This window comes from Rosa rugosa, chromosome 6 (genome assembly GCF_958449725.1).
Source record: "Rosa rugosa chromosome 6, drRosRugo1.1, whole genome shotgun sequence".
In the NCBI taxonomy this organism is placed as follows: domain Eukaryota; kingdom Viridiplantae; phylum Streptophyta; class Magnoliopsida; order Rosales; family Rosaceae; genus Rosa; species Rosa rugosa.
In genome coordinates, this window is record NC_084825.1 from 11871404 (window position 1) to 11894798 (window position 23395).

Genomic DNA, 23395 nt, shown 5'->3' on the forward strand with positions numbered 1-23395 from the left:
AACATGATTTTCAGCATCAAGAAATCTATAGGCTGTACTATTTAATGCATATCCAACGAAAACACAAGTAGTAGCTCTAGCACCCAATTTTGGTCTTTTAGGGTCAGTTAACCTCACAAAGGCTAGACAACCCCAAACTCTAAGATAACCCAAATTTGGTTTATGCCCCTTCCACACCTCAAAAGGTGTAATTTTTGTATTTTTATGTGGCACTCTATTCAACACATAACAAGCAGTTAAAACTGCTTCACCCCAAAGATTAGAGGGAGCACCTGAATCAATCAACATGACATTTGTTAACTCAATCAAAGTTCTATTTTTTTCTTTCTGCCACTCCATTAGATGCAGGTGAATAAGGTGGAGTAACTTCATGAATCACTCCTAAAGACTGAACAAAAGAATTGAATTCAGAAGAATCATATTCTCTCCCTCTATCACTTCGGAGCCTTTTAATTTTTCTATCAAATTGATTTTCAACCTCAAGGAGGAACTCTTTAAATTTGGCAAAAGCATCACTTTTATTTTTCAACAAATGGACATAAGCATATTTAGAACAATCATCAATAAAAGTGATAAAATACCTGTAACCTCCACGAGTTAAAATTCCCTCAAATTCACACAAAGTCTGTATGAATTAATTCCAATAGCTCGGTATGCCTTTCAACATTTTTGTGAGGCCTTCTAGTAATTTTTGCTTTACTGCAAGTCTCACATTTTTCAAAATCCTTTTGCACAGAAGGAATTAAACCCAAGCTACTCATGATTCCCACATATCTACTATTTATATGACATAAACGTGCATGCCAAGCATGCCAAAAATTCAAAGAAGAGAACATATAAACTGAAGTAGATGCTTTATAATAATTCTCAACATTCAATTTGAACATGCCATCACAAGCATAACCTTTGCCTACAAATACACATTTTTTGGTGATCACAAATTGGTCAGATTCCATAGTTTGTTTAAAACCAGCCTTATTAAGAAGATAACTAGACATCAAATTTTTCCTCATGGAGGGTGTATGCAACACATCTTTCAAAGTTAGCACCCTAGCTACCAGAAGTAAATTTGAGTTCCACCTCACCAGTTCCAAGCACATGAGTAGTATGTGAATCTCCAAGCATAACCGTTTTGGGCTCCTTTAAAGGAGTGTATTTCTTGAACCAATCTTTATCATAGCAGATATGCCTATTAGCACCACAATCTGCCCACCATCCTTCAACACTTTGAACCATATTTACATCAGTTATCATTGCCACATATGGTTCTTCAGTGACGTGAGCTTGAGGAACAGTCTCACGTTTTCGATAATTGCAATTTCGAGCAATATGCCCACTTTTGCCACAAACATAACAACAAGTATATTGTTGCTTATTTTCTGAAGGAGGATATTGGTTCTTATTCACATAGCTTGGTTTGCCTTTATTCTGTTGGTGAGATTTACCAATTTTTTTCATATTTTTCTTCTTTGGCTGCATAAGAGAATTTTTATGAAAATGACCATTGGGCATATTATTATTGGAAGATACTAAATTTACCTTGGAGGTGTCATTGTTTGTATCTTGCATAAGAACATCTTGACCTCTTGCTTCCTCCTCAATGCGGATGCGAGTCGTCAAGGTCTCCATGGAAATTTCCTTTTGTTTGTAACGCATGGATTTTTGGAACTCTTTCCATGTTAATCTACAAAACTTCTCAACATTTCTTTGAATAACAGTGAGTAGTTCATTATAATCATAAACATTACATGAGAAATAAGTCAAGAGATAAAAAAGAATAGTTATACTCATTTTTCTCAAGTTGAGATTTCCCATATTGTCGAACGGTTTCTCTTGTGCATGCTCCATGTTGTTGAATCTCCTTAAAATTGTTGGTGAAATTACAATAAAATTATAATTTCTATATGAGAAACTCGTTGACAATAGGCTGAGGCGCGGGTATCTCGCTCTCTTTAAGGAGATTCAAGCCCTCTGCGGAACAATGCCGGTGCACCAGAAATCTCTTGACTTGTCCCCTCCAGGATACAACAGCCCAACAACAAGTTGTATGGCTCACACCAATCTGCACAAATTGGAGGAACCCAAAGCTCCACCAAAAGAACACCTTTCTCTGGCCAAAAAACACACAAGACTCTTTTGGGGACTTTTGGAAAGAAGGTTGATGGGTGAATAGTTGAGTAAAAGTTTGATGTGTTTTAGCATGCAACAAATGGTGCTATTTATAGGCTCTTAGGACACTCCCTACAATTAATAGGGTAGTAACCAAATGCCATAGGTTACAAAAAATTAAAACCCAAAATAAATCAAAATAAAATACCATGCCATGAGTTACAAAATAAAATTCAAAATAAATTCTGAATTTAAACACACAAATAAATTCAGAAATTAAACACAAAATAAATTCACCCAAATTTAATTTCAATAATAAATAAAATATTAAAATGTTACAACAAAATACACTAGCAATGTCAGAGATAGCTGATGATCCTTGTACGTCTTCAAAACTTTTCATTAGAAAAAAACACACCCGAAATGAATTAAATAGAGTTGTTATATATGTAGCCGTCAATTACTTGCAATACAACATTACAAACAAAGAAGCCCAGGCAAGTGTGGCGATGGTGAGAAGTATATATGAAGCCTAAGAAACAGTGTTTGTCGCCCTTTCCGGTGGTATCGGTGACGTACGATGATTTGGGATGAATGTATTTAGACCACAACATCATGGTTCCTGTTACCTTCGCTTGGCATCTCACATTTCTTCATGTCTAGCTTTTCCATCCGTTTTGACTTTGATTCCAGCAAAGCCAAATTTGTTTAATAATGAAAGAGGATCCACTAATTAATGTCCAGCCTTGATCAATATAACGTATATAGATATAGTTTACCAACTAGCTGTTATACTATATATGCACAAGGGCTGTATAGCATATATATGTTAAACTTGAATCAATTGTTGGGAAATTAAACAAATCAAATGCTTTATGGATGGAAGAACAGAATCTCTGTGCCGCTGTTCGATTTAGGTTTTGAATTTCTTTTTGATTGGTGACGTTTATTTTTTTTATTCAATAAATTATCCTCGTTTCGTCGAGGTTCATAAAAAAAAAAAAAAAAATTTGAGTTGATGTTTCTTTGCTTGATTGAATACTGATGAGTAATTACAAGATGGATGATTAATTTTCTCAAGTTTAATTTATAGAAAATTTGTTTCGCTGTTCTTTACTTTTATTCATTTTATATGACCAGTGAATTAAAAATTTAATTTTGAAAAAATTTAACATCCCATTGAGATTAGCAATTTTTATAGTTCTTGAAAATTTTTAAAGTTGTTGTTTTCTAAAGTTACATTTTCATAATTTCTAGTTAATCCTGATTCCAGATCGAATAGTTTTCCTAAAGTTCATAGTTTACATAATTTTCCTCAAGTTCTGCAGAATAATTTCTAATTTTTTTTTTAATTATGAGGAAGAAAATTCCCAAGAGAAACATCTTGGGAAACCTACACAAAGCAAATCAAAATTAAAAGCATTTAACATTAAGTGAGAGACATCAAGTTCACGTCTGATTTCCATCCACCGAGTGCATGTCTCATTTTAGCCAAACAATCTGCTATAAAATCAGCTTCATGGAAGATGTGCTTGAAGAAAACTACTTCAATGCTTTGTGCAAGCCGGTTTATATCATTCACAATCAATCTTCTTGAGTCTAGCTCCAGGGAATGCTACATCTTCAATTGGTACGGTATAGTAATATTCTAGAATCACGCTCTACTTGAATTTTCTTGAAAGCTTGATGGATAGCTTGGAAGAGTACCTCTCTAAGAGCAAAACCTTCTGCAATGAGACCATTAGTGTTACTTAGATTCCTGGATCCAGAAAATGAGGGGGGAACCAAAGGGGTCACGAATTGCTTGGAGGGTGCCCCATGATTGATTGGGCTTTGCAAAAATTCTTAGGATAAGTAGTAGGATTAGCTTTCCAATGGCTAGAAGTAATTGCAGCGGCACAAAAGGGAATCTTCACTGGGTGCCGTTGAACATTTCTAAATATGAGACTGTTCAGCTTTCCCAAATTTTCCAGCAAAGAATAAAAATTTTACTCATGAGTTCTTTATTGTCGTAAGTTGTAGAATTAAAGGTTTGGCATAGCCAAGGTACAATATTGGAGGCACTGCTAGGATTATCATTATTGAACCAATTCCAAACTCTTTTGCAAGAGGACAATTACAGAAAAGGTGATCTTGAGATTAAACATCTAACTGGCAAAGGGAACAAGAATGATCCATAGAGGAGTTAAATCTATGAATCCTAGCTCTTATTTTTTTGACTTCGTTATTCTCTACTTTTACTCATTTTAGAGGTGTAAAATTGTGAATTACAAATTCAATTTTGAAGAAACTCAACAGTGATAGCAATTTTTGTATTTCTTGAAACTTTTAAATTTTACATTTCATAATTTTCTAGTTAATCACCACTGATCATTTCCAGAATAGTTTTCAAAAATTTTAAATGCTTCTTTCGATTTTTTTTCTTTACTGCCAGGAAGAAAATTACAAAAAGAAACATCTTGTACATCACCACTGATCATTTGATCAATGGGGAAAATATCGTCATATATACGATACATATAATAAGCTGGATGCCTTTTATCGCTTGCTGGTAAAACAAGGAGAACACGACGGAGTGACGGACAGATTAATAGCAAAACATCATAATTAATTATTACCATGGAGAGCGCGCATTTCAATGCTTCTTGACGAACTCTACCACCCCAGAAACTAGACTTTCAGTTGGGGCAGCCATGCGTGGGTCCATGTCCGCGTTGAGATAAAACGCATGTCTCATTCCGGGGATAGTCAAGAGCTGCACATCGTGGTTAGCCTTCTTCATGGCCTCATAGTATTCCATCTCAGTGTCCTGAAATATGTCGATCCCACCAATGAAAATGAGCATCGGAGGCAGCTTCAGACTGTCCAAAGGCGGGGCCAATGAACCCATCGGACATGTGATCCGATGGTCTTTGGTTGACCCCACCGGAAGTGAAAAGCTGAACAACTTGTCCACCATATCAACGTTAAAAAATGATGTCTGTGGCTGTTCCAACTCCGACTTGCTCCTCGTTACCCGGACAAAGCCAGGTTGGATAAGAATCCCACCGGATAACTTGAACTGACCCAAATCCGCATTCCCTGCCCGAGCAGCCACTTCATGGACAATGTTTCCTCCTGAACTGTCCCCTATGAGGAAAATGCGGTTCAAGTCTGCATGTTCATTTAACCACGGTTCATACGAATCTGCTTGAGCCACAGATCGTAGCCAGAGGAGAGCACTGAAGCTGTCATCTATCTGAGCTGGAAGACGGTGCTCGGGGGCTTGTCTTAGATAGACGGAGACAACAATAGCGTTGGCCGCGCGTGTGATCTTGGAGTAGATGTAGTAGTACATGTACCAATCGGCTTCGGAAATGCAAAAGCCCCCTCCATGGAAATGAAGGATTATGGGTAGCTTAGTGTCGTCATTGTCCTCCGGCTTTCTCTCCGGTAGGTATATTCGGACGCGATGGCCGGATGTTTTGTCAATGACCACGTCTTTTGTGGCAACGCCATTGATGAATTCCTCGTGAGGTGAAACCGACTGAAATAGGAAAGTGAACTCCGGGAGTCCTGTCCATGTCCGGTCGACTGAGCCGTCGTCGTATACTCTAAGCCAGTCAGATACTTGAATAACCACCTTCTTCTCTTGGACCATGGTTAATGGTGTTGCGATCTATTCTGTCAGTCTTGGTGTGCATGCATGAATTAAAAGAGAGGCCGGATTAGTTTATATATAGACTTGGGACGAATCAGTATATGCATTAAGAACTACTTTAGTAGAAGTTGGCAAGCACCATCACTATCTGGTTTTTCACTCTTAGAAAGCAATCATTAAGAGTAAACAAAACAGAGTCTACGTACCAGCTGGATGACACAAACCATTAAGAGTTGACGTGATATCCATATGAATTTAGTAATGTGTATAAAATAATGTGTATATCACGTCAACTCTTAATGGTTTGTGTCATCCAGCTGGTACGTAGACTCTGTTTTGTTTACTCTTAATGACGTAGTAATGCTTATTCAGACTGTTCCTATTTGCACAACTTTATGTGCAAGTATGCACCATATATTATTAGTTCTTGTCAATAATAGACTCTACCAAGTCGACCATATTTAATTTGTACCAGAATACCAGATGCAAGATTTACAGCATTATGATTTTTCTTTCATTTGCATTAGTGTCCCCAGCTACCACGTCTTCTCCTCCTTAGTTGGGTGACTTGGGTCATTATCTTAAATTTTGAAGATCTTATATCATGAAAGTTTTTCAGGCCTAGACTTGAGATTTTGAGGCTTGAGGCAAAAAATCAAAATAGGCCTACTGTTCAAGTAAACCCTAATTTGTGTTTGGCCCAAACTCTAGGTTACTTGACCTAGTGGTAATAGGGTTAAATTAGAAGGATCTAGATTCCTATTCAATGTAAGATTACTTTCCTTGTATGATTGAGATTCTATGCATTGTAATCCTCTATATAAAGAGGGCCCTATTATCAATGAGAACACACAGCGAATTTCTCTCAATTTCAGTTTCTCTACAACACTTTATCAGCATGAAGCCCTAACCCTGAAACCCTAAATTCGTAGCCTTCAAATCCCAGAAACAACCGCCGCCCACTTTGAAGATCTCAACTCCAGGAATCCAGAACCGGCCGGAATCAACCCAAACCGGCCACCGGAAGTGATGCAAACCTCTCTGCCCGGTTCAAAGGCTTCCTCAACGCCTACTGCAGCCATACTTCACCACCAGGAGAGCCTTATACCCAAGTTCCCGGAACTGAAAAAAATATTCCCGGAACCGGCCAAAAGACACCTAGCCTGGCCGCCTGAATCTACTGCACCTTGAACCGCCGCCTGCATCTCCAGCCCCTGCCTCAAGCCCTGAAGCCCAGTCCAGAAGAATCAGAAGCAGTCCGGCCCAGAAGCAACCGGAGACCAGCTCGGCCCAACAGCAGGAGAAGACAGCTAGGCCCAGAAGGCCTGAAGCCCAACCTCTCAGCCCACTGAAGTCAGCCTACCACGTCAGCGCCCACGCAAGCGTCCAGTCAGCAGCCCACGTCAGCGTCAGAGTGCCACGTCAGCAACCGGCCGCCACGTCAGCACATCCGGTCAACGCCAGTCAACCCTCCGGTCAACCTTTTTCCGCGCGACTTCCGGCCACTTTTCCGACAACTTTTTTCCGGAGACATTTTTCCGGTCAAGATTTCCGACAACTTTTCAAGGTAAACTTTTCTAAAAGTTCTCGTTTTTGAAGTTTTTCAATTTCTTCTTCTTTTTCCTCGGGGACTTCCAACATCGCTTCTTCCCCCCCCTTTCCTTCTTCATAGGGGAGACCAATAGCCGAACTGTGGGGGTTCGTGCTCACTCCAAGCTTAGAGCTTGTAGAGTCCTCCAAACTTAGAGTTTGTTGAGAAGAAAACGATCGACCACATACATCGTTGTTTCGATCTAATCCAAAACCCCTCTTGGAATTGGATTTTCTTGGAAGCGACTACGCTCAGAAAATCCCTAATTTCTTGGAAGCGACTACGCTCAGAAATTTTATAGTTTTTCATGGTAGCTTTCTTCGCTCCGAAACTAACCCTATTTTCTTGTTGTTTTTCAGGATGAGTAACCTGAACAAGTTGAGCTTCGCTCCACTAGAGACAACAGGCGCTGGATACCACAAGTGGGTCCGTGATGTGCGCCAGCATCTTAAGGCTGATGGGATCCTGAGTACGATCCAAGAGCCAAGTCAGGACGTGCGTACTCCTCAACAAGCTGCTGCTTTTGAAGGAAATAGAGCTACGAGAAAGGCGAATGAAGCTAAAGCCATCATTCTCATGACAAGGCACATGAATGACGCGCTCCAAAATGAGTACCTCAATGAGGAAGACCCAAGAAGACTATGGGTAGAACTCGAGCAGCGTTTTGGCAACGTCCGTGATTCCTTGCTTCCAGACTTAGAAGTGAGATGGCATAGCCTCCGCTTCTGTGATTTCAAGTCTGTACTTGACTACAATTCAGAAGCACTTCGTATCAAGTCTATGATGGAATTCTGTGGACAGAACATCACTGATATGATGTTGATCGAGAAGACTCTCTCCACCTTCCCCGTCTCTGCATTGATGATAGCCAAAAACTATCGGATTGATGTCAATGCTAGACGTATCACAAGATTTCATGAGCTAATTGGTGCCTTGAACGTAGCTGAAAAGCACGACAACATACTTGTGAAGAACTATAACTCCAGACCCGTGGGAACCAAGTCAAATCCGGAGTCTAATTATAGTCGCGCCTCCAAGGGAGGACGCAAGGAGCGAAACCCTAAGAGTAGGGATAATTCTGGACGTTCTGGTCCATATTCTCGCCCTAAAGAGGAAGGAAATCGCCAAGATAGGCGTGCACGGAACAGTGGAGGTAAACTTGTGAAGAGAGAGAGAGGTCAAGCCTCCGGTTATGGTGGTAACGCCACCAAAGGCAATAACCGTCTACAAAACGCTCCCAGAGCACCTCGATCAAGGGAACCTGACCATAATGATGCTTGTCTCAGATGTGGATCAAGTGGACATTGGGCAAAGAAGTGTACTGCATCCCAGAACGTTGCAAACGCATACAAGATGTATCGTGAAGCAAGGGAGGCAAATTACTTGGAACAAGAAGATCAAGATGGCGATCTCGATCTAAGGGTGGAAGACTACAAGGATCAAGACCCAGAAACTGGCGATTTTGATTAAGTCTTTTTATTTTCCAAGAGATGTAGGCAATTGCCATATTATTTTCGTAGTAGATGCCAATGATATTAATCTTTCTTCAAAGTAGGCGTACTCAATGTAAGTGTGATGTCTAGGAAGGTTTTGAGATAAGTGGTACTTAAGCGAGCCTTGCTCCACCGACATCTCTCTACTCACCTGGTCACATTTGCATTGGAATTACCGAAAGGAGTTAGACGACTACCATTGTTTCGCATTAGCTATTTTATTGGATTAGATTTTCTTTGTTAAAGAAACGATGATGTAATTCCGTTTGGCTTATTAATAAAAGTTGAGTTCTTTTCTTTATGACTCCTTTTTAATTACGAGCTTTTCTTTTAGGAATGGATGAACTTCAATGTCTTGCGGATAGTGCGACTACGCACATCATTCTACGACATAGCTAGACAATTATTCTTGGAGATGTTGCCTACATATTCATCTGTAACTACGATGGCTGGGCCATCAGGTTTAGTTCAAGGACATGGAATGGCCCAATTCCTTTTGCCTAATGGCACCTTGATTAAAGTCACTGAAGCTCTTTACGCTCCTAAGGCAAACCGAACCTTATTGAGCTTTAAAGATATTAGAGCCAACGGATTCCATGCGGAAACGCATAGTGAGAACGGAATAGAATTCCTTTGCATTACCTCTAATGATTGCGGAAGAAAGCACATCTTAGAGAAGCTTATGTGTCAATCTAGTGGACTTTATGTCACTACAATTCGACCTATTGAATCCAATAATGTCATAAGAGAAGATCTCTTGGATTCAGACACATATTGGCTTTGGCATGACTGACTAGGACATCCTGGTCGTGATATGATGCTCCGTATACTAAAGACTTCACACGAACATCCATTCTTCAGAGTGAGAAGAAGTAAGAATCGAAAATTGATTCATGGACTTAGCAAGACCGCAACAATTGCAGCATCTGGCGCTGCAGCCGTCTTGGGGCGCCATAGGGCCGCCCAAGTCCCATGTGATGACGCCATCAGTGGCGCCAACCATGAGCATGACGCCATGGTTGTTCCTCCCAATGGCCATGACGCCATGATAGGAGATGTAGTCACACATTTTACTTCTAATAGCGCTACAGACGCTCAGGCCCAACCAAAATCCTCATTGGTTGCTTCTAAGGCCCCTCGCTCTTTCTGCAAAGCCTGTTCATTCGGGAAATTAGGACCGAGACCGTCCTACGCAAAGGATCCCAAAATACTCATTCCGTTCTTACAGAGAATCCAAGGGGATATCTGTGGACCAATTCAACCACCATGTGGACCTTTTAAATACTTTATGGTATTGGTTGATGCGTCGACACGCTGGTCACATGTCGCGCTGTTGTCCACTTGAAATGCTGCTTATGCTAAACTCCTCACCCAGATTATCCGTCTACGGGCTCACTACCCTGACCATCCTATTAAGTCAATTCGACTTGATAATGCTGGGGAGTTTACATCGAAAACATTCGATGACTATTGCATGTCACTGGGGATTGATGTAGAACATCCGGTTCCCCATGTTCATACCCAAAATGGTCTCGCAGAAGCCGCTATCAAACGACTACAGATGATAGCACGGACATTGGTTATGCACACCAATGTCCCTGTTTCTGCTTGGGGATATACCATATTGCATGCAGCGACGCTAATTCGTCTACGACCCACTGCCACCCAATCTTACTCTGCGTTATAGCTAGTGACTGGGTACGAGCCTGATATCTCGCACTTACGCATTTTTGGGTGTGACATTTATGTGCCTATTACGCTGCCATAGCGTACTAAGATGGGTCCACAACGACGAATGGGCATTTATGTTGGATATGAATCTCCAACGATCGTCCGCTACCTTGAACCTTTGACAGGCGATCTCTTTACCGCTAGATTTGCGGATTGTCACTTTGATGAGACAGTCTTCCCATCGTTAGGGGGAGATAAGAACACAGATGTTCAACAGGAACGACAGGAATTGTCGTGGTCTGTCCCCACTATGTCTAATCTCGATCCCCGTACCGCACAGTCCGAACTTGAAGTGCGAAGAATAATCGAGCTCCAGAACGTAGCAGACACTCTGCCTGATGCATTTTCTGATGTTGCCAAAGTGACAAGATCACACATACCTGCTGCAAACGTGCCTGCAAGGATCGATGTCCCAAATACTGGACATCACGCCACTCCTGTGACACCAGGAGATGGCGCCATTGCCCAACATGGCAATGATGTGGCATCTATGGCCGCAGGTCCCTCAAGAAAGCGCGGTAGACCGATTGGTTCGAAGGATACTCGCCCTAGAAAGAGAGCGAATGAGGCACAAACAAATCCTTTGATCATCGATACTCAAAATCCGTCCCATGAGAATGTTTCGGATTATAGTTATGTCCAAGAGACATCATTGGGGGACCCCTCAATGTCAGAACCTATCCCCGAGAACGTAGAGATCTCTGTTAATTACACTAGTGTACATGGGATGTGGGAAAGAAACTCCATCATCATTGATGATGTATTCGCGTATTCAGTGGCGCGTGAGATTATTGAGACTGATGACATCGAACAACGCTCCGTTGATGAATGCCAACGTAGAGCTGATTGGCCAAAGTGGAAAGATGCGATTCAGGCAGAACTTGATTCTCTAGCGAAAAGAAAGGTATTCGGACCAGTTGTACCAATACCGCCCAACACCAAACTAGTTGGTCACAAATGGGTATTCGCTAGAAAGCGTAATGAGAAAAACGAGATTGTAAGGTACAAAGCTCGCTTTGTGGCGCAAGGTTTCTCACAACGCCCTGGAATTGACTACGAGGAGACCTATTCTCCCGTAATGGACGTCATAACGTTCCGCTACCTTGTCAGTTTGGTAGTTTCCGAAAAACTGAACATGCAGCTTATGGATGTGGTTACTGCATATCTATATGGGGATCTAGATACAGAGATATACATGAAGATTCCAGACAGAATTCAGTTACCCAAATCAAGTGGCTCTAAACCACGGAGCGCGTTTGCGATTAGATTGAAACGCTCACTATATGGATTGAAACAATCCGGACGGATGTGGTATAACCGTCTAAGTGACTACTTGATTGGAAAGGGATATGTCAACAATGAACTATGCCCATGTGTGTTCATAAAAAGGACAAGTTCCGGATTTGCAATAGTAGCGGTTTATGTCGATGACATGAACATAATTGGCACCCTTAAAGAGTTAAGGGAAACCGCTGAACACTTGAAATCCGAGTTTGAGATGAAAGATCTTGGGAAAACACGGTTTTTCCTCGGTTTAGAACTTGAGCACCGTAGAGATGGTATCCTGATTCATCAATCAGCTTATACCCAAAAGATGCTTAGGCGTTTCAACACTGACAAGATTAAGCCTTCAAGCACCCCAATGGTCGTCCGTAGTCTTGATCCAAAGAAGGATCCATTCCGTCCAAAAGATGACGATGAAGAAGTGCTAGAGGCAGAAGTGCCCTACCTAAGTGCAATAGGCGCATTATTGTACTTAGCACAATGCACAAGACCGGATATCTCATTCGCTGTGAACTTGCTAGCTAGATATAGCTCTGCGCCAACACGACGCCATTGGACTGGCGTTAAAGATATCTTTCGATACCTAAGTGGTACGATCGATATGGGCTTGTTCTATCCCTACAGAGAAAAGATGGATTCGGACCCATCAAGTGCCAAGGATGCCACACATGGTGGACTGCGTCCCCTCTCCCCATCCCAAAACGATATAAGTGTTTTGGAAGGTTTTGCTGATGCTGGGTACCTCTCTGACCCACACAAAGGTCGCTCCCAAACTGGTTATGTTTTCACCATGGGAAAGACCGCGATATCTTGGAGGTCTACAAAGCAGACCTTAGTCGCTACCTCTTCGAATCATGCAGAGATTATTGCTTTTCACGAAGCAGTTCGTGAATGTATATGGCTTCGATCCATAGTTACGCATGTTCGAAGCAATTGTGGTTTGAAGTCTACCACAGATGAGCCAACAAGCATTTATGAGGATAATGCTGCTTGCATTGAACAAATGAAGCAAGGCTACATCAAAGGCGACAACACCAAGCACATATCGCCTAAATTCTTCTACAATCAGCAACAACAGAAGCTCCTCAAGATCAAAGTGAACCAGGTTCGATTTGAGGACAATGTGGCAGACTTGTTTACTAAGTCATTGCCCAAATCCACGTTCGAGAAACATGTGGCAAGAATTGGCTTGCGGAAATTATCTGAACTCCCATGATCATAGTCATCAAGGGGAGACGCAGACATCAGAGGGAGATGTCTACATATTCGTCTCGAAGCGTGAAGGGTGTGTTGTGCTCTTTTTCCCCTTCGACCGAGGTTATTTTTGTCCCACTGGGTTTTTGTTACTCGGCAAGGTTTTTAACGAGGCAACGAGAGAAGCACCGCGTTTGGGCAACACAAGGGGGAGTGTTCAAGTAAACCCTAATTTGTGTTTGGCCCAAACTCTAGGTTACTTGACCTAGTGGTAATAGGGTTAAATTAGAAGGATCTAGATTCCTATTCAATGTAAGATTACTTTCCTTGTATGATTGAGATTCTATGCATTGTAATCCTCTATATAAAGAGGCTCCTATTATCAATGAGAACACACAGCGAATTTCTCTCAATTTCAGTTTCTCTACAACACCTACATTTTTTTAGAAAAAAGAAAAAATATATTGACAAAAAAAAAATAATTGAAAAGAAAAATAAAAATTGAAAAATAAATAAATAAATACACAACTGAAAGGGGATTCGAACCTAGGCTAAGGGGTAACATAAAAGAAAAGAATGCAACTTGCCAACTAAATCAATTTATTGTTTGGTAAAAAACATACATTTTATTTATTTAATAATTTTTTTAAATACCCAAAAAAAAAAAAAAAAAAAAGGCCTGAGACGGCCGACTCATGAGCCTCATGTCAGGTCCGGCTATGACTTTTTCGACATTTAGGGCCCGTAAATACGTTTTTTAACAAGATCAAAGGGAAGATGTATTGAACATAAACCAAACACAGACATTTCTTCAATTCATCCACCATATGGAATGGAAGATCAGTACATACCATAAGTTAATATAAAGCAAATCACGTTATTAAAAAGTAAGAACACTTGAAAAGACTACGTACTTGCCATAAGAATGAAAGGAAAAAATAAGTAGCTAGTTACTCTCCGCTGATCGAACAAGGTCAAGATTTGCAGAAATAAATCGCTTCTAGGCTCCCATTCTCCCATTCCAATTTGTTATGTCCATCTTGATTCTTTTAGTGTGGTCTATAAAACAGATCGAAATTATAGGTGTACTCAAAATTCTAACCAGCAACAGAAAGAGTGGTAAAAAAAAAAGCAAACAATTACCCAGAAAGTCCACTTAAAAGGGTTGTCTCTCTCAACCAAGCTGAGTATGTAGTTAGTGTTCTGGCTTTCTTTGACAAGACAAGGACATTCGATCAAGCCAGGCATTTCAAGTCATAAGTGTTGAAGAATGTTGACATTTGTGTGCCTTATCAAACTAGGATTAGTTATATGATTGTAATAGGAGAGAAGGTTTTAGAATTCCTAGTCCTATTCAGAATAGTTTTCCTTGTATTATTAGAATATGTACTTTGTAATCCCTATATATAGGGCTCCTGTTATCAATAGTGGAACACACAATTCTCTCATCATTCTATCTCGAATCCTTTATTATTAAACATGTTATCAGCACGAGCCCTAACTACAAAAACAAAAACCAAAACCAAAACCCAAAACCCAAAACCGAAAACTCCTTCATCGATTAGCCTTGCTGCCCCTAGCCCGCGCTAGCTTAAGCCACCGCTGCAATCTGCCCTGCGCGCTCCCCGCGCTATGCGCCCCTGCGCTCGCTGCCACCTGCCTGCGCGCTTGTGCGCCTGTAGCCCTGCATTGCTATGTTGCTGCCTCTGCAGCCTTGCAACATCACCGCAACGCAGCTAGCATTGCTAGCCTTCGGACTGCTCGCCCCCGTCCACCAAGTAGCCACCTTCGACCCCTCAACCTTCGTCAGCAACTACAAAGCTGCAACCTGCAAGCCACCAAGCCATCTAAGGTCCTTCTATTCGACCTGCTACATCATCTTTAAAGGTTCAAGTTTCCAAGTAATCAAGGTTTCAAGCTCCGATACCAAGTAATTAAGTTTTAATTAAAGTTCCTGCTTTCTGTTTTAAAATTTCTTTTCTTTTTTCAGGGACTTACAACCTCCATTCTTCTACATCCCACCTTTCTTATAACATGGGTTCAATTATTTAAATTGCGGAATCGTGGGGATTCACGCTAAACGAACTAAGAGTGTTCGTAAGACTTCAGACTAAGAGCCTCCGTAAGCATCGATTTATGACCATATAAACATCATTGTTTCGGTCTAATCCAAAAATTCTTGGAAATCGATTTCTTGGTAGCATAGCTCAGAAATCTTATTATTTATTAGTTTTCAAGGAAGCATTGACTCCGAAACTAATCTATTTCTTCTTCTTATTTTCAGGATGTCGAAACTAAAGCTCGACTTTCCCATGCTTGATTCAACTGGCTCGGAGTACCACAGTTGGGTCACAAATGTTGAGAATCATCTCACTTCAAAAGGGATCCTACCCATAATTCAGGCACCAAACCCTGAGCTCATATTCGAGCATGCGGCTACAAATAACGTCACTGCCCTCATCTTGATGAGACGCCACATGGACAAAACACTCCGATTGGAGTACATGGCACTCAAGGATGCTAGAGAACTATGGGTTGCGCTAGAAGAGCGTTTTAGTAATGTCCAGGATTCTCTCATCCCTGACTTGAAGGTTCAATGGAGCAATCTACGATTTGCCGACTTCAAGTTTGTCTCTGAATATAATTCAGAAGCTCTACGCCTTAAAACCATGTTGGGGTTCTGTGGACAACCTGTCACAGAGCAAGAGCTAATTGAGAAAACTCTCTCCACCTTCCCCGTGTCAGCAATTTTGGTATCCAAGCAATACAGAGGTGAGTACAATGCTGGACGGATCACGAGGTTTCATCAGCTAATTAATGTCATGTCTGTAGATAAGAAACATGATAATATCCTTGTGAATAATTATAATTCAAGGCCCGTTGGGACCAAGAGCGTTCACGAAGCGAATTATAATAATGCACCCAAGGGAGGGCACAAGGAGCGGAACCCTAAAGTTAAGGGATAAAATAGATGTGTAGGTCCATACAACCGCCCTACAAAGGAAGGTAATCATCAGAATGAAGGACGGACACGTGGCAACACATGGCAACGTGGGAGAGGAGGCCATGGAGCTCCAGGATATAGAGGAGTCGCCCAAGGCCGTGGTAATGGCGCCAAGTCCTCTAGGGGATGCCAACCAAGTGCAAACAATGCACCTCAATTAAAGGGAGGAAATCACATGACATGTGTCATCGATGTGGATCAAGTGAGCATTGGTTCAAGCAATGCAATGCAAGCAATCAATTAGCTACAAGATACAAGGCATATAGGGACTTGAGAGAGTAAGAAGTCTATCTTGCCGAAGAAGGAGATGATGTGCTGACAATGACGTCAACGTCACAATAGCGGACTTCAAATCTGAAAATGTAGTGCACAAGGATGTCGCAGATTTTGATTAGTGTAGTCCTTTATTTTTTCAAGAATTCTGTAATGGCAATTATGCCTTAAATCAATGAAATGACATTTTGTATTAACTCTTTCTCACTAGGCTCATCCAAAATTAATTGTGATGTCTAGGAAAGGTTTGAACTGAGAGAAAGGTTTTAAAAGTGAGCACAACTCCACCAAAATCTCCCCTTACCTTACCTGGTCACAACCAAATTGGAGTTACCGAATGGATTGAGTGACTACAATTTGTCTATAGTTTGATTTTTATTTTTGGATTAGATTTTGGTCAAGAAACTTTGATGTAATCATTGGCTATTTTATTAATAAAGTATCGATTTATTTTTGAATGTCTTGGACATATTTTAATTTCGAACTTTATTATTTTCCAGTATGTTTCCCAGAGAGCTTGAATGCCTCGTGGATAGTGCAACTACACATACAACACTTCGAAATAGGCAATTGTTCCTATGGATGACGCCTACTCGATCTTCTATGACTACAAGGGCTGGATCATCTAAATTGATTCATGGTAGAGGACCAGCCCAATTTATGTTGCCAAATGGAACAAATATTAATATCACTGAAGCCCTTTATGCTCCTAGGGTTAGAAGAATCCTATTGAGCTTCAAAGATATAAGAGCCAATGTTTTTCATGTGGAAACACATTGTGAGAATGGACAAGAGTTCCTTTGCATCACCTCTAATGACTACGGACATAAAAGAGTTTTAGAGAAACTTATGTGTCATGAGAAACTTAGTGGGTTGTATGCAACAACTATTTGAATCATTGAATCCAACCATGTCATGAGGAATGACTTATGGGATTCTGACACATATAGGCTTTGGCATGACCGTTTGAGACATCCAGGTCGTAATATGATGATCTGTATATTAAAGACTTCACACGGACATCCAATCTTTAGAACGAAAAGAAGTAAAACTCGAATTTTGGACCAGAGAGAAGCCCTTGCGCCTCACGGCGTCGCCACCCTGCAAGTCCGGCCATCACATGCCGGCGCCGCCGTCCCCCTGCTGCCCAAAAGAGGCATTGACACCACATGTGCTTCCTTGCTTCCAAATTCTACTTCTAACGTCAATTGTGACTTCATGGCTCAACCAAAATCCTCATTGGTTGCTTCAAAAGCCCATCTTTTGTTCTGCAAAGCCTGCTCCTTAGCAAAATTTGGATCGAGACCATCCTATGCAAAGGACACTAAAGAAAACATACCATTCTTGCAAAGAATCCAAGATGATATTTGTGGACCTATTCAACCACCTTGCGGACCATTTAGATATTTTATGGTGTTGGTTGATGCATCGACACGTTGGTCACATGTCATGCTTTTGTCCACAAAGAACGCTGCATTTGCTAAACTCCTAGCACAAACTATTAAGTTAAGGGCTCACCACCCTGATCATCCTATTAAGTCCATAAGACTTGACAATGTTGGGGAGTTTACTCAAAAACTTTTGATGATTATTGCATGTTTATTGGGATTGAAGTTGAACATCCAATTCCTCATGTTCACACCCAAAATGGTCTCGCCGAAGCTGCCATTAAACGACTACAAATGGTTGCTAGAGCATTGGTTATGCGCACCAATCTCCCTATTTTTGCTTGGGGCAATGCAATATTGCATGCAGCTGCGCTTATTCGTCTAAGGCCCACTGCCACTCAACCCTTTTCTACGTCCTAGATGGTGACTGGGTATGAGCTTGATGTCTCACACTTACGCATATTTGGATGTGCCGGTTTATGTGCCAATCACATATTTGGATGTGCAGTTTATGTGCAGCTTGATGTCTCTATTTAGGCATTTATGTTGGATATGACTCTCCAACCATTATCCGCTATTTAGAACCCTTGACAGACGATCTCTTTACCGCTAGATTTACGGATTGTCACTTTGATGAGACAGTCTTCCCATCGTTAGGAGGAGATAAGAACGACAGGAATTGTCGCGGTCTGTCCCCACTTTGTCTCATCTTGATCCCCGAACCGTACAGTCCGAAATTGAAGTGCGAAGAATTCTCGATCTTTAGAACGTAGTAGAATCGATGCCTGATACATTTTCTGATATCGCTAAAGTGACGAGATCACACATACCTACTGCAAACGTGCCTGCAAGGATTGATGTCCCTAAAATTAGAGGAGATGATGCCATCTCAAGGGAAACTGAGCATGGTGCCAACGTCCCCTCCTATGGTGACGTTGTGGCTAGGCCCATGGCTCCTGCCATGAAGCGCGAGAGGCCCAAAGGTTCGATGGATTCTCGCCCAAGAAAAAAAGCAAGTTTGGCACAAAATAATCCATTAATCATCGATGTAAACAATCCGCCTCATGAGAATATTCCGAATTATGGTTCTGTTGAAGAATGTCAACGAAGAGCGGATTGGACTAAATGGAAAGATACAATCCAGGCTGAATTAGATTCACTAGCAAAGAGACAGGTATTTGGGCCTATAATGCAGACACCCCTAAATGTAAAGCCTGTTGGCCATAAATGGGTCTTTGTTAGAAAGTGTAATGAGAAAAATGAGGTGGTTAGATATAAAGTCCGCCTTATGGGGCAAGGTTTCTCACAACGCCCTAGAATAGACTACGAGGAGACATATTCTCCCGTAATGGACGTTATAACGTTCCGCTACCTTGTCAGTTTGGTAGTTTCTGAAAAACTTGACATGCAGCTTATGGATGTGGTTACAGCATATCTCTATGGTGATCTAGATTCAGAGATATATATGAAGGTTCTAGATGGACTTCAATTACCCAAATCAAGTGGCTCTAAACCACGAAGCGTGTTTTCAATAAGATTAAAACTCTCACTATATGGATTAAAACAATCCGGACGTATATGGTATAACCATCTAAGTGACTACTTGACTGCGAAAGGATAATAATAATGAAATATGCCCATGCGTGTTAGTGAAAAGAACAAGTTCCGGATTTGCAATTGTAGCTGTTTATGTCGATGCCATGAACCTAATTGGAACTCTAGATGAGTTAAAGGAAACTGCTAAGTATTTGAAATCTGAATTTGAGATGAAAGATCTTGGGAAAACACGATTTTGTCTTGGATTAGAACTCGAGCACCATAGTGATGGGATTTTGATCCATCAGTCTGCATATACTCAGAAAATTCTAAGGCTGTGAGTACTCCCATGATTGGCTGTAGTCTTGAGCCCGGAAAAGATCTGTTTCATCCAAAGGATGAGGACAAAGAGTTATTAGAGGCTGAAGTGCCCTATCTAAGTGTAATAGGCGCATTATTGTACTTAGCTTAATGAACAAGACCAGACATCTCATTCGCAGTGAACTTGTTAGCTCGACATAGTTCTGCGCCAACACGCCGCCATTGGATTGGTGTAACACAATCTTTCGATACTTAAATGGTACAATTGATATGGGCCTATTTTATCCCTACAAAGAGAAGAGGAATGACGGAAAATTGGGATCGGACCCCTTAAGGTAAGTCGCCGCCGTCCATGGTGGTCGGCGCCCTCCTCCTCCCCTCCATCGAAGTGACAATGATGGTTTGATGGGTTTTGCTGATGCAGGGTACCTCTCTGACCCTCACAAAGGTCGCTCCTAAATGGGTTATGTCTTTACCATGGGAAGCATTGCGATATCTTGGAGGTCTACAAAATAGACCCTTATTGCTACTTCCTCAAATCATGCAGAGATTATTGCTCTACATGAAGCCGTGAACGAATGTATATGGCTAAGGTCTGTAATTAGACATATTCGAGGAACTTGTGTTTGAAGTCTACCGCAGATGAACCTACATGTATTTATGAGGATAATGCAGCCTGTATTGAACAAATGAAGTTAGGTTTCATCAAAGGTGACAACACCAAGCATATATCGCCTAAGTTCTTTTATAATAAGCAACAACAATCACTTCTAAAGATTGAAGTGAATCAAATCCGATCAGAGGATAATATAGCAGACTTATTCACTAAGTCATTACCTAAATCCACCTTCGAGAAACATGTGAAGAGCATCGGATTGAGAAAGCTATCCTAACTTTCATGATTATAGCAATCAGGGGGAGGTATGATGTCTACATGTTCGATCTCGAAGAGTGAAGGACGTGTTGTACTATTTTTCTCCTCCTCGAGGTTGTTTTTGTCTCACAGGGTTTTTCACTCGAGCAAGGATTTTAACGAGGCAACGGATGAAGCGTCACCGCCAAGTTTGAGCGGCACAAGGGGGAGTGTTGAAGAATGTTGACATTTGTGTGCCTTATCAAACTACGTTTAGTTCTATGATTATAATAGGAGAGAAGGTTCTAGAATTCCTAGTCCTATTCGGAATAGTTTTCCTTGTATTATTAGAATATGTACTTTGTAATCCCTATATATAGGGCTCCTACTATCAATAGTGGAACACACAATTCTCTCATCAATCTCTCTCGAATCCTTTATTCTTAAACAATAAGCATGTTTAAATTTTTATCATAACTAAACTTAGATTGCTTAATTAATTTGGCTTGATAGATTACTCAACTCAAGCACAAGCTAGAGTTGAAGCTTAATAGTTGATAATAAATTTCTTCTTCTTTTGTAATTAAGAGTATTAATTTGAAGTAAATTCAAGAGATAAATGACATAAAGTGATGTTAGAGCAAGTCCACGGGGCTTTCACATGCCCGGGCTCCACGTCAAATGGTGACCCAAGTCACCAAAATATCATTATTGCTCCTTCCACTAGGCTTGGCTTCCCCAACAGTAACTGACCTGGGCCTCTTGCTGGGTCAAGTTGGTGACCCAATTCGTGACCCAGGTCTCCACCGTGGCCCAAAAAGAGGAGAAGAGGAGAGATGCGCCGTAAGCAAGGAGTGAGCTGCAGTCGCTTGTCATGTAGTGGAGACAAAGCTGCAGGCGCGTGGGAGGCGCGAATTTGTCGGCTAGTGGCAAGTGGGTCGCTATGTGGCAAGTAGCAGTTGGGCTGCTTTGAAATTTGAAGGCAACGATCCACAAATATGGACCGTTGGTTCTTATTCCGGGCTTGATCTGATGGATTATAATGATTTATAATTAGGGAGCAACTGTACCAGGTTTAGGAAGGTGAAAAAAAAAAAAAAAAATTAACGGTTAGATTACAACGATAAGAAAAAAAATATATACAAAATTTCCTATAAACACCTCACCTCCTATTTTACTTCTCACACTAAAAAAAAAATCATCTTTCTTACTTCCTTAAAATTTTTTGTTCCTCCTCCTCATAGCTTTCATCTTCTGAATTTTTTTATTCCAATACGAGCGTACGAGCCAATACGAGCGTACAACCTGTAGCAGATCCAAGTATTGACGGGACACATTGGTAGCCTATGGATGACATTCAATTATGCAAGTCTTGGAGATATGTTAGCCAAAATCCGGCAAAGTGTACAGAGCAAAGAAAAGATGATCTATGGATAGACGTTCACAAACACTATGCCGAACATTGGAATGGACATGTCCGATCATTGCAAGCTTTTCAAGGGAGGTGGAAAAATTTGAAAATCGAATTATATGCTTGGCATTGTTCGTTGAGGCAAGCGAAAAATTGGTACAAGAGTGGTGTGAATATGATTGATGAGGTATGAATTTGTAGTGTAACACGAATATTAATTTTTATGATTCTTTTAGTTTATATTAGAATTTAATTACTTGATACATTTTACTTTAAATTATTAGTTGATATATTAAAATTTGGGTGTTTCTAAATATACCCAGCAAATGTCTTAATAGACCCAGCAATTAATTATATAAAATAATAATGATTACTTTTTATTGTGAAATTACAAAAAAAGACACATTTGAAAGGAAGAAAAACTATTTCTATACCCAGCGAGATAAACCATATCTTCTCTCTCACACCGCTACAGCAGTCCCAGGAGAAAATCTTTCTTTCACATTTCTTCATTTTTTGAATCTCTATTTCTCTTCTTTTTATGTTACAATAGTTACATGTTCACAACGTTTTGTCTCTCATTAAAACAAAACTGGGTGAAGTTTAGGCAAAAATAGTTTTTCTTTGTGCATTTTGATATGTTGGAATCCTAATCTCTTCGATCATGTCTCTTAAAAGAAAATAAATGTAAAAGAAAGAAAGAGATGTTCAAACCAATGAGAAAAGAGAAAAAGCTAGAGACTTTCCTCATCTGATGAGAGAGATCAGTGAACTTTTTTTTCAATCAGAATGAAAATTTGATTTAATAAAGCAACTCGATCATACAATTTAAACCAATACATCAAGAAATCAATGTCAAATGCAGAAACTCTTCTTCTATTCGACTCCACAGTGACCCACAATCAGAACAACTTTACCTTTATGAGACTCTGCAGATTTTCCACTGCTGGGTGCACACTGAGTTTTTTTTGTCTTTATTTACAATATTGTGTATATTATTGTAATTTCATAGTAAAAGATATATTCATATAATTTACTTCTGGCTCTACTAAGAGATTTATTGGGTACATTTAGAAAGACCCTAAAATTTAGTTGATAAATATACTTCAAATTAGTAGTTGATAATCATACTTTATACTTAAAATTATTAGCTGATACATTATACTCACCTTATACTTAAAGTTACTAGGTGATGTATTAAAATTTAATTAGTTGATACATTATACCTCGTTTATATTTGTACTAATATATTTATTTATTTTTTGAAATTAACCTAGCAACGTCAAGCACAAGATTTGTGGCGTACTGCGATGACCAAGACGAAAGGAAGGCCAAAAACAGGTGATTTCAATAGTTTAGAATGTTTCGAGATTGTGGTGGGCTTTCAACAATTTAGTGGCATTCCAAGCCATACCTCTTCGACTGGAGGAACCTCAAGGGGAGAAAGTGAACGGATGCACACACAACAATCCGTTCCTGATTCTCATGTCAACTTGGACATAGATGCAGATGAGGTAAATACCGATGTAACTCCCAATCCTTCGGTGAGGCCTCAAGGAAAGAAGGC

The 23395-nt window shown here is 40.5% G+C and overlaps 1 protein-coding gene across 1 annotated transcript; it reads right to left on the reverse strand.

Moving 5' to 3' along the window:
• Positions 1-4519: 4519 nt before the first annotated feature.
• Positions 4520-5785, reverse strand: LOC133713332 (carboxylesterase 15-like). The gene has a single exon (XM_062139335.1). It carries the CDS (start codon positions 5747-5749, stop codon positions 4745-4747), a length of 1005 nt encoding a protein of 334 aa, XP_061995319.1. The 5' UTR covers positions 5750-5785; the 3' UTR covers positions 4520-4744.
• Positions 5786-23395: the final 17610 nt, after the last annotated feature.

What these genes read in the sequence shown, in the direction of transcription:
- LOC133713332 (XM_062139335.1), bottom strand. Translation starts at nt 5,749, where the DNA reads ATGGTCCAAGAGAAGAAGGTGGTTATTCAAGTATCTGACTGGCTTAGA.